Source organism: Vanessa cardui, chromosome 1 (assembly GCF_905220365.1).
Source record: "Vanessa cardui chromosome 1, ilVanCard2.1, whole genome shotgun sequence".
NCBI lineage: Eukaryota > Metazoa > Arthropoda > Insecta > Lepidoptera > Nymphalidae > Vanessa > Vanessa cardui.
Window position 1 is genome coordinate 11,869,562 of NC_061123.1, and position 15,083 is coordinate 11,884,644.

Below are 15,083 nucleotides of genomic sequence, written 5' to 3' on the forward strand. Positions count from 1 at the left end.
TTTAAATAAAAAATATCATAAACGAATATAATCAATTAAACTTCAAACTTGAACAAGTACTAAATTGACATTTATTGAAATGACAGAGTTGTAAGTACAGTCGCAGTAAGAAAAGATTCGTCACAATAAGATCTATTTTCGTGTGCTCAGTATGAGCGATAATCTGCTTTACCGATTGAGAATGACATATTGCGTCCCAATGATTTGATGTTTAGATTCAAAAGGTACTAAGAGTTGAAGACTTGATAAATTAATTTTCTTACTCTGACTGTACTTCATTATTAACATCAGCAATATTCGAATATACATTTATTATTATCAATATATCAGGATCATTATTAATATATCAGAAAACCTTCAATTGCGAGCAGTAGGAACAAATCAATTTATACTCAGACGATGTTGACATGGGAACTAAGATGTCTTATGTGCTTATCAACAATGGCTTATGCAGTCTTCAAACTGGAACACAACAATAATGTTGTTGCTTATCTTGCGGTTTGTCTGTACCTAACCAAGCTTACAGAAAATCCTATTTTGCAATGAGCTATCAATATAAAGTTTTAACAATAATCACTACATTGTACAAAACGCAATCGCTTCTTTCTGTCTGTCTGTCCCTATAGTTAGATTGAATTATTTAATAGGAAGATTATATACGTATAATAATACATGCTTAGTATAGTAGAGAAATGCATAGAGAAGCACTGATAATTTTAGAGGTTCATAATGTGATGTATTTTTTCTTACGATTACATTGCAAACGTTGGTAGAATCTTATGAGATAGATCAAAGTAATGTACTATTATAGTAATAAAGGTCTACAAAAAAGTCTACGATGGTATGCTGTCTATCTATTAGGAATAATCCACAATAGTAATTTATCCTTTACCTTGTACGATAAATAATGTTTTATTTACGAAGGATTAATGTATTACAAATCGCAATTTAGGCAATACATTAATCCTTATCCAATTAAGTACCTTAAATACATTGTACATTTAATATAGATCAATATGGCCCTGAACTAACTGCGACGACGACTGTGGACGTATATTACAATCTGTAGCTAGCGCCCTGCTTCGCACGGGTGCAATGATATGACATCATAATAGAAACTTCTAAAATTATCAGTATTTCTTGACTAAATTGTCCATGTTTTATATACAAAAACCTTCCTCTTGAATCAATCTATCTATTAAAAAAATCCGTTGCGTAATTTTAAAGATTTAAGCATACATACGATACTTATTATTAAGATGCGTTTAAACTGTAATGTCTGTAATGTGGGAGAGAATAAATATATTATATATTATTATTATAGGGACAGAAAAAGCGACTATCTAGTGATCAGCATTGCACCCGTGCCGTGACGTATCGCTAGTACGATTATAAAATTGGTATATACCTCTTGATCCTTGACAAATTTAAGTCTTAGCGTGCTCTCAACGCAGGCACGTCTGTCTAAAAATGACCGTCGCGTGACTATCTCGTTCATCAGTCTGAAGTATATACCCATGAGATTGACTCCAATCAGATAAATAACTTCACACGCAACCTGGAATTAAAATCATTAATTTATTTATCGTATTCGTAAGATAATGTGATGAAACAAGAAGGCATAGCTTTTAGTTGGATGATTAAGAAACGACGTTACGATTATTGTAATCGTATATTGGTCTTCGATAACAATTCTATCTTGTTAGTAGTTTGAATACTATTTATATATTTTAATCTATACTAACAATGTTTCTTGTCGTGATTGAAAGGTTGAGATTACTCAGTTGTAGGGAAGACTGAATTATTGAAGGTAGTTGCAACATTTGTGTGTGTGTGTGTGTGTGTGTGTGTGTGTGTGTGTGTGTGTGTGTGTGTGTGAGTGTGAGTGTATGTGTGTGTGTGTGTGTGTGTGTGTGTGCGTGACTGTGTGTGTGTGTGTGTGTGTGTATGTATGTATATACAGAATTTAGTTAAACAGTGTGCTGGCGAGAGGTTCAAATATTTTATGCGTCTTTGCGTTTGAAAATTTACGGGTTTTGACTGACTCATATTCAAATGCTATTGTCCTTAGGGTTATACAACAATTAGGTTGCAACGTTTACAACAGTAAGGTATCAAGGTTCACATATAAAATAAAATTTTCAACGAGAAAAAAATATATTAAAATTTTTTGTTACTCCATATATTTCAAATCATACTGAACTGATTATCTCAGTATAACTTGTCATTTAATTTGCTTAAGTTATAAGTAAGAGGATTTTGAAACCTACATAGTTGAGAGTATTTATGTCAGCTTAGCCTGTTTATAATCTTGATTGTTAATCAGATACTTATCAGTGAATTATATAAAAGTAATCTCTTGTCAATAAAGCGATGAAAGAAAGTGTAAATAGACGTAATGGAAATGAAATTAATTTAAAGGCATAAAGATTGGCGATAGCACGATATTTCTAAACACATAAATTAGCTCAATATATTTTCCTATATCCAGAGCTTTTTTACTGCAAATTACTTTTTTTTTACTTTATTTATATTTCAGAATTAAAAGACAATTCTCATGTGTAATCCCCTTCGAGGAATATCTATGGGATTAAAAACTTAGTACTATAACATCTTAAGTTTCAGATAAACATAATAATTATAATTGAAGTTAATCATGCTTTTGTTTATTTCTTTATAATGAATAAAGTGACTGTAAAATATATAAAGACAACTGGTGATAAGGAATATGAACGATTTGTATTTCAAGCGACTAATCCGTCAATTCTTTATTAGAAGGTCATTGACTTTTGTTGTACAGCTTAAACAATATCTATACATATGATAAAATTGTAACCGCGATTTCTATTGAACTTAACTAAAGATATTTGGCAAAAAAATCCCACCAAAATCGATCCAGCCGTTCAGACAGACACAAAAATTGTAAATAGTGTTATTTTGGAATATGTACCGTGTATACATACATATGAATTGAGTAAAAAGGGCTAAGGGTGAATGTGTTTTATTTAAGCATAATAAAAGCCACTGTTGCTGTTACTCAATATGTTTCCAATATCGACACGAAACATTTCAACTTGACAGACACATACGAATAATATATACAGGTGCTTAGAGTTTTTAAGACAATAGATAGGAGCTTAAAATGTATTCAAAACTGATACGATAGAAAGCAGCTTCAAATATTATATTTAAAACTGATGCGATATTGTTATTTTCAAGTGTTATTTTCTTAATAACTTGATACATTTAAAGAAAACTGTTTACACCTTTTTAAAGACACACACATTAGTTAAATTTGGTATGAGGAAAGCGTGTATAGGAAAGAAGTGCGGAAATAGAAGGGATTAGTTGTGGTATGTAAAAAGAATTCTTTAAGTCCAAGTTTGCCCTATAAAAACCTTTAACAAATTTGTTAGTGTTTTTATAAACAGTGATGAACAGTGAAAGCGTAGAAAACGTTCATAATGTATGTATAATATTCGTATATACATATGTATCATCAAAACATCATATTAAATATTATAATATATGACATCTATTATATACTGTCAATTAAAAAAAATAATAGCCTATAATAATCAATGTTTAAAATTATGTCGTGTTTCTAAATCGAAAATTCGATAATAGGAAAACAAGTATGAGTTTATGGGTTAATTAATTATTGTGGAATTTCGAAAAATGTTCGATCACTAGATATCTATCATTTACCTTTACTATCTGATTTTGATGAAATGGAGCTTAAGAATTTTAATGACAGTCTTCGTTATTATTAGTAAGCACACGAGCATAACCTTGATGGATCAATTCATTAGAAACATTTGAGCTAAGTCATTGAGAGCACGTTTAATTTAAATAGGAACTTGGAAAGACATTCACATTGGTAACAAAAACAAAGCTGTAAACAATATAAAGAGATTCTAACCCTTACCACCACCCCGATGTTCGGGTTACCGGTATACGTGACAAATGCGAACACAAAGATATAGACAAGGCTAACGATGCCTCCCAAAATTATCGCCAGGTAATTATTTCTCATCGGTAAGAATATGTATACAGATAGAAGAGCCATCGTGGAATACGCTGGTCTCAAAGCCATGCCTTCAAACGCGCTGTATATCGCAACTGTGATATCTGTAATAAGAAAAAAAACATCATTAGTAGTATAAGACGAAGTCAGTTGCCGATGTCTGTCCCTATGTACGCTTTGATCTTTATTTTAACGCAACGGATTGTGATGCGGTCTTTTTTTATAGATGGAGTGATTCAAGAGGATGGTTTTGGTATGTAATACATGGACAATACAGTAAAGAAATACTGCTAATTTTACAAGTATTTTTATCTTAATACTGATAATGTCGTAAATAAACAAATTCTGACGTTATCAAACCATTTAGTATCGAAATTGCATCCGTGCAAAGTCGGGGCGTCCCGCTAGTTGATAATAAAATAAAAACTATTTTCCAAGAAATGTTGGATAAAGTCAGATTAAGGAATCAGATTAAATATTCAATGCTTGTTGATTCGTTATAGAGTCATCAACTCGAACATTCTGACTCAAATTAAATTTGTTAATCTTACTTTGATTAAAATGTCAATAACCTTAGTTCAATGTCAGTTTTATTGTAAAAATAGTATTTGAGTATGTAAATTTCAAAATTTAATCCAGTCAACGGCTTTCTTAACCTTGGAAAACCGTAATAACTTATTGATTTTAAGCTCAGTGTCTTGGAAATGGTAGATTTAAAAGTAACAACCACTATCAATGAGGCAGTCGAATAGAAATACCCATACATAGGGTATAAGGTAGGTTCAATAGAACATCACACAAGAAAAGGAAATATGCACACACATACCTATTGAATTTATTTTATATTATAATAATCACAAGTTGAATTATTCAAATAATTTGCCACAAGTGTAATATTTAAACATTACCTGATATCACGAGATCTGCGGTGAGAATGAATGTGACCATAATTGGAATCCAGAACCATTTCTTTTTGAGCGGTTTATAGAAACACTTGCAGAAGGATAGTGTCGGTACTGCTATCCTTAAAAAATACATTCCCATCGATAAGTATGTTGATCTCCATTGTATTTGCTGAAATTTAAATTTAGAAGAAGTGTTATTAATGGAATAATTCCGCTGTATATCTTATTTATGGGCAAATGATTTATATGAAGGAGATGATTCAGACACATGTGATGTAATGACATTAAAATATTTGTAAAGAAAAATATGCCTTAAACCAAGGGAATAAAAGTATTATGTTCCTAACATTTGGTCCAGACTACAGCAATACTTTCTGTAAATGCTTCATTGATGTGACTGAAATTATCATGATGATCCGGTAAAAAGTCATGTATTAAAATGATCCTTTGGCTGCTGTATTAATTATATATCAATTGATCTTTTCTTTCTGAGGTATAAAATTCATCTTTACAACCTAATTTTTTTATTGATTTTTTCTATGTAAAAATGTTAAGTAAACATTAAAAGTATAAGTGTCAAGATTATTATTTAAAGTCAAACTTACCTCATTGTAGGTGCTGGCAATTACCAAAATAATGTGAGTAGTCGAAAAGAATACTAAAAGCGATACGTAAATGTATATGAGTGTTTCTCTCAACTTGTCATCGTATTTTCGATATAAACCTTCTAGATCTTTCTGATAAAATTGATCCTGAAATATAAAAGAGTGTTTTGTTAGATCTCGCGAAGACGTCAGATTATAGATTAAATATATACTTTAATTGCAACAGTGTAATGAATGTGTAATACAGACAGAGATAAATATCATATGATAATAATGGTAAAATATTAGTAGAGGAAAGACCAGGCAAGAATATGACCAAAAACGAAGACGTGAAGAGTGTACCAAAATAACATATGCAAGAAGAAATTAACTAATTAGGTATAGTACGACACAACTTAGATGTAGTATCGGCAAATTCATATAGAAAAACCAATTACTGCCGATTCACACAACGGATATATTAGGTTGGGGAAAAAGTCTTTTCGCATATAGTATGTATAAACTTGTAATAAAATCTCTTTGGCTATACCATTTGTATCTGGCTGGTTTTGGTATCATTAAAAAGTTTTAATTTTAAAGAAGGCACTTCCAAATTCAAATTAGGAATTTGTGTGATTTTCATTTGTTTTTGTTGTTGTTAAAATGAGTGAATCTAAAGAAGAAATTCGATACATTTTAAAATTTTACTATAAAAAAGGTAAAAATGCAACTCAAGCCGCGAAAAAAAATTGTGATGTTTATGGACCTAATGCAGTATCTGTGAGAGTAGCGCAAGTTTGGTTTAAGTGTTTTCAAGCCGGAAATTTCGATATCAAAGATGCATCTCGCTCTGGTCGCCCTGTTACGGACAAAATTGATGCCATTTTTGAAAAAGTGGAGCAAGATCGGCATATTAGTAGTTACGATGTAGCTGAAGAACTGGCAATTGACCACAAAACGGTTTTGACTCATTTGAATAAAGCTGAGTACACAAAAAAGCTCGATATATGGGTGCCTCATGAACTCACTGAAAGAAACCTAATGAACCGTGTACTCATTTGTGATTCTTTATTACGACGTAATGAAACCGAACCATTTTTGAAGAAGCTGATAACTGGTGATGAAAAGTGGATCACATACGACAAGAACGTGCGAAAAAGATCGTGGTCAAAGGCCGGTCAAGCTTCACAGACTGTGCCAAAACCCGGATTAACTCGCAACAAGGTAATGCTGTGTGTATGGTGGGATTGGAAGGGCATCATTCATTATGAGCTGTTATCGTCCGGCAGGACCATCGATTCAGAACTGTATTGCGAACAATTGATGAGATTGAAGCAAGAAATAGAGAGAAAGCGGCCAGAATTGATCAACAGAAGGGGTGTGGTTTTTCACCATGACAACGCTAGACCTCACACATCTTTAGCCTCTAAAGGTATTAATGCATCCGCCGTATAGTCCTGACCTTTCACCTTCAGATTTTCATCTGTTTCGGTCTCTGCAGAATTCCTTAGGCAGTGTCAGGTTTTCATCACGAGAGGACTGCCAAAACCACTTGTCGCAGTTTTTCGATCAGAAGCCCCAAAATTTTTACAGCAATGGGATTATGTCACTACCAACAAGATGGCAAAAAGTTATGGAACAAAATGGCACCTACATACTTTAGTCAAATGTAAATAAAGTATAAAAAAAACTTTTTGAATTTTCATATAAAATACGAAGAAACTTTTTCCCCAACTTATTATGTAAATAGCTCCCCATCGCGCTATGCGACTCTATTCGTCGCTATAGATTTTCACGTCAGTTCAATCCGAGAAAGCGAATGCATGTAAATCGACGTGTCAAATTGACGAATATATTAGATCATTTTGTTAATAAAAGTTATTACGTTTGTGTAAGGATCATATTCACATAAGAAATAAATGTTGATAATTTGGGATAGCGAACTAGCGATCGGTTTTTACGAATTTTGCCGATGCTACATCGATGTTGTGTAGTACTATGTATGCCCCAATAGAAAATGATGATAAAGACAAACAATCAAATAAATGGAACAAGATCTGCAGATTGCAGGAAAAATACTTGCGACTGATGCTAACCTTCTTTATCACTATACTACGAATACTTTATTGTTACAAATAATTATTTTATCAAAATATTTGCAATCAATTACTAATCGATTCAGAATCTGTCATAGCAATACACGCTCAATGACACAGCAATATTTTCATAACCAAACATTCAGAGTACATGTTAAATGTACTTTGAATGTTTGTAACTACTAAGTTTCTTGCCAGTTCTTCTCGGTAGAATCTTCTTTACGAACCGGTTGTTGCTTCACTTAATTGTTAAATGACTATTCAAATGTGCTTGTAAAAGCCTACTTGAATAAAGTTTATATCGATTTTGATTTTTAGTGTAATTTTCGATGCAATAATATTTTCTTTTTGAATGTTATCTAAATGTTTCTGAGGTACCCTTAAATATTTCCAATTCCATTGTTTTCCGCCATTTTGTTCCGCCTCTTGACTTCTGAACTCGTGGAGTGATGATAGTACACTGGTTGCTCTCCCGGAATTCATGGAGTATCGAGCCAGTAATTCCAGAGCTCCGACTTGGAGCACCACGGAGCCCGTTGTTCTCGAAAGAGTGCCATCGTCCTGCAATGACAATGTTGTTTATGAATAAGATTTTATTTTAATTGAAGCCTGTAAGTACCTTATTTTTAGGCAAAGAACCATCTTTGCCAAACTTAAGGGGATCACCCTTTAAGGAAAAATTTTGGCTTATTTCACAGTAAGATAGAATATCATTTAATAGATCCAGACTTCCTCAAAAAAGTTTCCTCTAACTTTGAGTATCAGATGGATTACAAAAACCAATCTGCATAAAATGTGTGATAGATTCGCGGATTTTTATTTCATTTTCGCTTTTGCGTCTACAGGATTTTTACAAAAATATAAACCTTAAATACTTGGAGTATTTACATTAGAATGTTATTAAGACATATTGCTTGGACAATAAGTGTAACATTTGACAATGAGTGTAATTCTGTCTTCAGATGAAGTCATTCATCAAAACGTTAGTGTTATTTGACATAGACTAATAATGAAATTAACACTAAACTTTAGACACCTGAAGAGCATCTAGCAAAATTATCTAATGAAAAAGAAAATATTTCAGATATTAAAAAGGAACACCGCTCTGATGCTAAGTATGTTGCTGCAAAGAATTTACCATATATAAACTGATATTATACACTTTCGATTTGTTACTTTTTCTCGACGAACCCACTGATCTGAATTTGATGGATTTAAGTAGAATTGACCTTGAACCCTGAGGAAGGATATATTCTACTTTATACCTAAATCTACCTGATACCATACCTAAATCCTAAGACCGCTCTTTCCCCTAATACAAATGACAACTAATACTGCTGAATTCGATAAGTAATATTTGTTTTACATTAATACATTCAATTGATGGTATATATAACTAGTAACTTTGTAAAACCGGTATAAATAAGTCATCGTGAGTTAATCCTATAATACGAAAGACGAAATACCGAAATAGACATTTTTATTAGTAAAAAATCGTGTCACTTAACAACTTATCAGATTAGATGGTTGCGAAGGACAGATGGGAATTGGCGTGGAAAAATTAGTAGCCTGTTGTTTAACATGCATTCGAGACTATGGGATTTACTTTAATACAAAATACCCGTTTCAAGGTTAATCGAATTATTTGTATTTGCAGTAGATAAGAAATTAATGTTTTTAAAAAGCGTGTCTGTACTTACAACTCTTCAACATAATGTAAGTATGATAGAAAAACTTTTATACTGGGTAGGTACCACCCACTCATCAGATATTCTATCGCTAAACAATAGTAAGCAGTATTGTTGTGTTCCGGTTTGCGCGAGAGAGCTGATCTTAGTTCCTAAAGTTGGTGACACATTGACGACGTAAGGAATAGTTAATATTTCTTACAGCGTCATTGTCTATGGGTGATGGTGACCACTTACCATCAGGTGGCCCATATGCTCGTCCGCCAACCTATTCCATAAAAAACGGTTATCGTTTTTAAAAAAATATTTCTGTTTTAATAGTTGGTGATATTTTAGCTGCACCTTATTTTAGAAATATTTTATGTAAAATATTTTAGGACACCATTCTAAGTAAAATCGAAGCCTGTTAATGTTTTATTTATAAAAATAGAATTTATTTATTTTTCATACGTCAAAGTTACTAACAAAATTCTAATTATTAAACACTGCAGGTTTATTTATAGAATATTAAAATGAATACATAGCTAATATTAAAATTAACTTATGTATCTATACGAGCCTATAGCTGTAGTTGTTTAAGTTTCACAAATAATCAAATTAGATTAGTTCATTTGATTGATGCTAAAACCTCAACTTATTTGTTTTCAAAAAGTTTTATTTGTATATTTGTATGTTTTGTTTGATATAAGTATAACATTATAATATAACATGTAGTACAAAAAGGTAAAACGCCTTCGCCTTTCATTACGTTCGTCACGCGACGAATCGTTTTACCTTTTTTTTATTTTAAAACATTATATTATTATACAAATTACAACGAATATAATACTAATTAAATTCAATACATTTTATTATTTGATTATATTTATGATCGTGTTATATAAAAGGTTTATTATTCATTATAATATTAATGCTTTATTTATTTTCTCCAAATTAACAGGAATATTACTGATTTATTTCCATCCTTGTTTTGATATATGTATTTATAAATTAAAATAAAAACAGAAGTTTTCATGTTCATTTATAAGCTTCCAAATAAAATTTAACCAAATATAACTTTATTAGTCATTCTGGAATGTTTACAACGAATCAAAAAATATATAATACAGAAATATTTATTAATACTTATTTATAGTTTAAGCTAGTTTCTAAATCACGCTATGAATGTTTTCATTGACTTTCCCTAATTATATACAGCCAAAAATTTCACTCTTCCGACGTTGACGACTTCCTAAGCCGAGGTCCGGCCTTACAGGAAGTAACCTTAGGACGCGCTTACTCTGAGCCCTTAAGTGGGCCCCTCTGGCCTGAGTTTTAACTCGCCTCTCCAGCCGGTGATGCTGTAGACGCCATTAGGGACAACAAAATGATACAATTCAAAAAAAAAGTATTATAAAATAAGTAGATTTTGGGTAGTTAGTCATACTACTTCTTGGTAATAAATAAATGTATTACTAAGATTTGTCAAATGGGAGTAGCTTAACTAATTACACAACATACCAAATTTTAATACGGTTATAATTCTTTATGTGTGTCGATAAATAATTTACAGTGAAGGGGCTTGCCTTACTGAATGATTCTAAAAAATGTATAGATAAATAAGATACTTTATTGACTATGGTGATACTCGTACGAAATAGGAAAAACTTAAAAAAATGAAATGATTTTTGTAAAGAAAATAAATATGGTACAATTTAGTATTGACTTTAACAACTTTGACAGATTCCTGATTCTAGTCTATAGTTTGACCAGAGGACACTAAAATTTTGACATTATTTTTATGTATTAATAAATTATGTACCTATATTTCATTCTATGGCTATTTATTAATTGAATTTTTTTCTCATATTCTAAACTAAATTTAAATCTTGAATATTTATTTTAGTTGATATATTATCAATTGTTTTCTATCCGAATATATAGTAACCATATAACATAGGATTAGATTTAGGACACACTTCATCAGTGTTTCAGATTTTGAAATATTCACATTGTGGTTATTAGCTTGCCATTCTCGTATATTTAATCGTGTCGGTATTTGCGAGCGAGAATGGTTTCTAATTTAGGAGATACTTTAATCCTTCATAGTAAGGCCTTGAATTTTGTAACTTTGTGTACTAATTTTAAACCAACTTCTATTTGAACCGCGTCATTGTCTATGGGTGATTGTGACCACATTCCATCAGGTGGCCCATATACTCGTCCGCCAACCTATACCATAAAAAAATTGTGAAATGGTGAAGAAAAACATCGTGAGGGAACCAGCATTTATCTAATTTCATAGAAATCCTCCCACATGTGTATTCTCCAATCCATCTTCTCAATGGGCTTTAGCCAAACAGTTGGAAATTTACAGGCTCTTCATGTGTAAGTAACTGTCACTATTCTGGACTAAGGTCACTTCTAATTTTTAAGGAGTTATACCATGTATGATCTAATACGAGCTGGTAGGTACAGCTGTACAAAATTTTCATCTGACGCGTGGAAAATTTTCCCACGATGTGTCTCTTCAAACTTGAGTGGAAGATGAATTATAAATTTAGCACATGAATTTTCAGTACGAGCATACATCTTCAACCAAAATTGACGTAAGCATTATAACCATTTTGAGTTATATTTTGAATATTTGTTTGTATATTTTGTATACAATTCGAAACAAACAGTGCCTTCAATACACTGTTAATGACTAAGACACTGTGAAATATTTAACAGGTGATTGTAAATTTTTTATAACAATGTAATCTTTGATGACTCTAAACAATATCAATGAACTAAAGCAATTCTTTTACTATTCAAAATATACTGCGTCCAATTTTGTAAGCGATAGTGATGAATTTCGCGTGAACGAGATAAATTTCCATGAGTCAGCTCTAATCCTATTATATACAAATGTACATTGATTAATAGTGAAAACTAATTTTAGTGTTACCATATAAAATATGACTGTTGTTTCAAATAATATTAAGATGAATTTCTATTCAGGAGTTTCTACTGCTTTTTAATTTAAAATATATTTCTAAGATCTTATATAGCTTTATATGTATGCAAAGTTATCTTAAGTCTTCAAGTTTCATTTGAAATCTAATCATACTCTCCCGGCAGCTTTTGGGTACGGCGACTATTCTCAAAGGAGGTGGCATTACAAGGCATTAGTGCAGGACAAATTCATTATGGTGCACGTTTGAGTGTTAACACAAGTGCACTTTCTATCATCTCACTCATAATACGAATGCAAATCCGATACAAAGAAGAGCGCAGTTTTGAGTGAAGCACAGAAGTGTACAAACTGCCAACTTCAAGACCCCTGGCAGTCGCTAAGAATTTTGCCTTAAAAAACTGACTAACTTTGGTTTCGTGTCGGGGTTAAAATCTAGCCAAATCTACAATGCAGTTAATTTAGTTGCAGCATGATATTTACATGTCCCAGCAAGAGGTGTGGTTCATACAAGATGTGTTATCGTGGTAAAAACCCAAATCAAATAAACACATGTATGTAATTGATAATAATTTAATTAGCGAATATTTAATATCAATGCTTTAATATTTCTCTATGAGAGAGTTGAGAACTAAAAGGCAATATATTACATATGTTGCTTAAAAATGTGAAGTATGTGTTTCGACGTGTCTACAATGGTACCATATTATATCGTCTAGTATTTAATATTTGGATTTATTTAACGAATTGTTTTTTATGCACATGACTGGCAGCAATATCTAGACGATTTTACGTTACAGTTTTATGTTATTAATAAATAAAAAAAATTGTTAAATTATATTATCATAAACCTACATATAAATGCATAGAAACTAAACACACTATTAAAGAACACTGTACAGCATAACACTTTTATACTTTGAGGATCTATATCCATTCATCAAGTTAATTTAATGCATCGCATGTTGAAAAATGTTTAGTTGACGATAATCATTTTATTGATTGACGTTACAGCTATTTATCGTTCCATTAGGTAGAAAATAGCACTTTATAATTACGATACCTAATCATAATTTATTATATATACTACCAAACCGTTCCTTACTAATTCTAAATAATGTAAGTTGAAAGAACAATATACAAAAAAAGTGTTTTTTTGGGGTCAAGGTCCTTCTTGGATATGTACAAAAAAATGCACCTAAATTTCATTACAATGCCATCAATAGTTTAGAAATGCGAATAGGACAAACATACTAAGATACGCTTTTATTCATATGTATATCGTTGACGATAACACTCAATTAATTTTAAATTTTTTGACGGATAATTTTACTAAAAATAATACACGAGCTGCTTTATCGATACACATAATAATTAAACATCGTTAAAATTGTGCTAATATTTAACATATTATATAACATTACTCACCATTCTCATTGATGATTGAACATTCTTTTATAGAACAAAACAAATTTCACAGGTCACAATAAACAAAAATATTTGTCTTGAATCAGTCGACAAATACCGATCACTAATGTAAGAAGCTCGAGTCCTATTGATAATGATTGATAAAAATAATTTGATAAGCGCCACTCATCGGACGCTGGTATTAGCAGATTACGATAAAGGTGTTATCGTTGTATGCTTCAATCAGGTTGTGATGAATTACGATTTACATACGATTTGAAACCGATTTCACTTGTAAATCCTTTTAGAAGTAAGATAAACAATGTTTGTTCGTATTATCATTACTAGAATTAAAATTTTTAAGATTATTTTTATTGGAATATCAAGAAATTTAATGAAAAAATAGGTTACAATATACGGTTAGACGTGAGTAAGTTAACAGTACCGCCTACTTCGTGGAATGATATAGCACAAATGATGCAGTTGTGTTCTGTACGACGTTTAAATAATGAAATATTTGATTTCGAAAGCAGTAGAAAAAACATAAGCATTAAAATGTTTCCTTAAGCGAACGCATTAAGGAACCTTTGCCTACATAACCAACGAATTATTCTGATTATTTTGCTAGACCTATATATTTCAAGTGCAATATACGACGTAGACAATTATACGTTTCAACTGATAATGATGATAATTATTGTATCCCCTTGACCAATTTTCAAGGTTTGAAAGTGAAAGCACTTTCTACTTTCAAACATCGAGCTATTGAGAATTTATTGACAAAACTCAATGGTGTTTTAATAGCCCAAACTCATTGTTTGAACGCAGCTGTAGTTACTTGTAGCTATTTGATCTAGATACTGGTCCGATGATGTATAGATCTATTAATTGACAAAGGCGTCATATTTAATTAATTATCGGCGTGCAATATTATATGATAAGACTATAATCTAATTAGTATTTTTTCCTGTCCTTACTCTTAGTTGTCTTACGCACACTAAGATACTGATTTGAATGTAAGTACGAGCGTCACTCACTCACACTAATGCACTCATAATAAAACGTGGCGGGGCGCACCTGCGTGAGTTAATACATTTATATACAGTGAATTATTTTATATAATTTGTACGAAATTTATCTGAAAATATCGTTTTCACAGCGTAGTAGTACAATGTTTATTTGAAAAATAAAATACTATACAAGTACTCACATAATAAAAATTAATCGATCTAGCTAAACAAATGAAAGTATGAATTTATATGAACATTAAACATAGTATTATTTACGTGAGTAATAGATTTTTATTTTCATATTTAAGTAATTAATAAAACAAATAAAAAAGAGTCATGAGGGCCAGTGTAGAAACTCATTGGTCATCTTGAGGAATACATAAATTGGGTTACAATTATACAACATACACAGGATTAAATCCAGCATAGTA

The 15,083-nt window shown here is 31.3% G+C and overlaps 1 protein-coding gene across 2 annotated transcripts in view; it reads right to left on the reverse strand.

Annotated features, from left to right (window-relative positions):
- The window catches only part of LOC124532600 (adenylate cyclase type 2-like), a 28,011-nt gene extending 14,098 nt beyond the window's left edge, over nt 1-13,913 (reverse strand). Inside the window, exons 1-6 of one of the 2 annotated variants that reach the window (XM_047107585.1) lie at nt 13,664-13,913; nt 7,991-8,173; nt 5,538-5,684; nt 4,936-5,101; nt 3,923-4,131; nt 1,409-1,558 (exon numbers count right to left, since the gene is read on the reverse strand). In XM_047107585.1, the coding sequence (XP_046963541.1) occupies nt 1,409-1,558; nt 3,923-4,131; nt 4,936-5,101; nt 5,538-5,684; nt 7,991-8,173; nt 13,664-13,672 (864 nt within the window). In that variant the 5' untranslated portion in view covers nt 13,673-13,913. The remainder of the gene's footprint in view (nt 1-1,408; nt 1,559-3,922; nt 4,132-4,935; nt 5,102-5,537; nt 5,685-7,990; nt 8,174-13,663) is intronic. The other variant, XM_047107594.1, reaches the window with a different exon arrangement.
- Between the last annotated feature and the right edge of the window lie 1,170 nt (nt 13,914-15,083).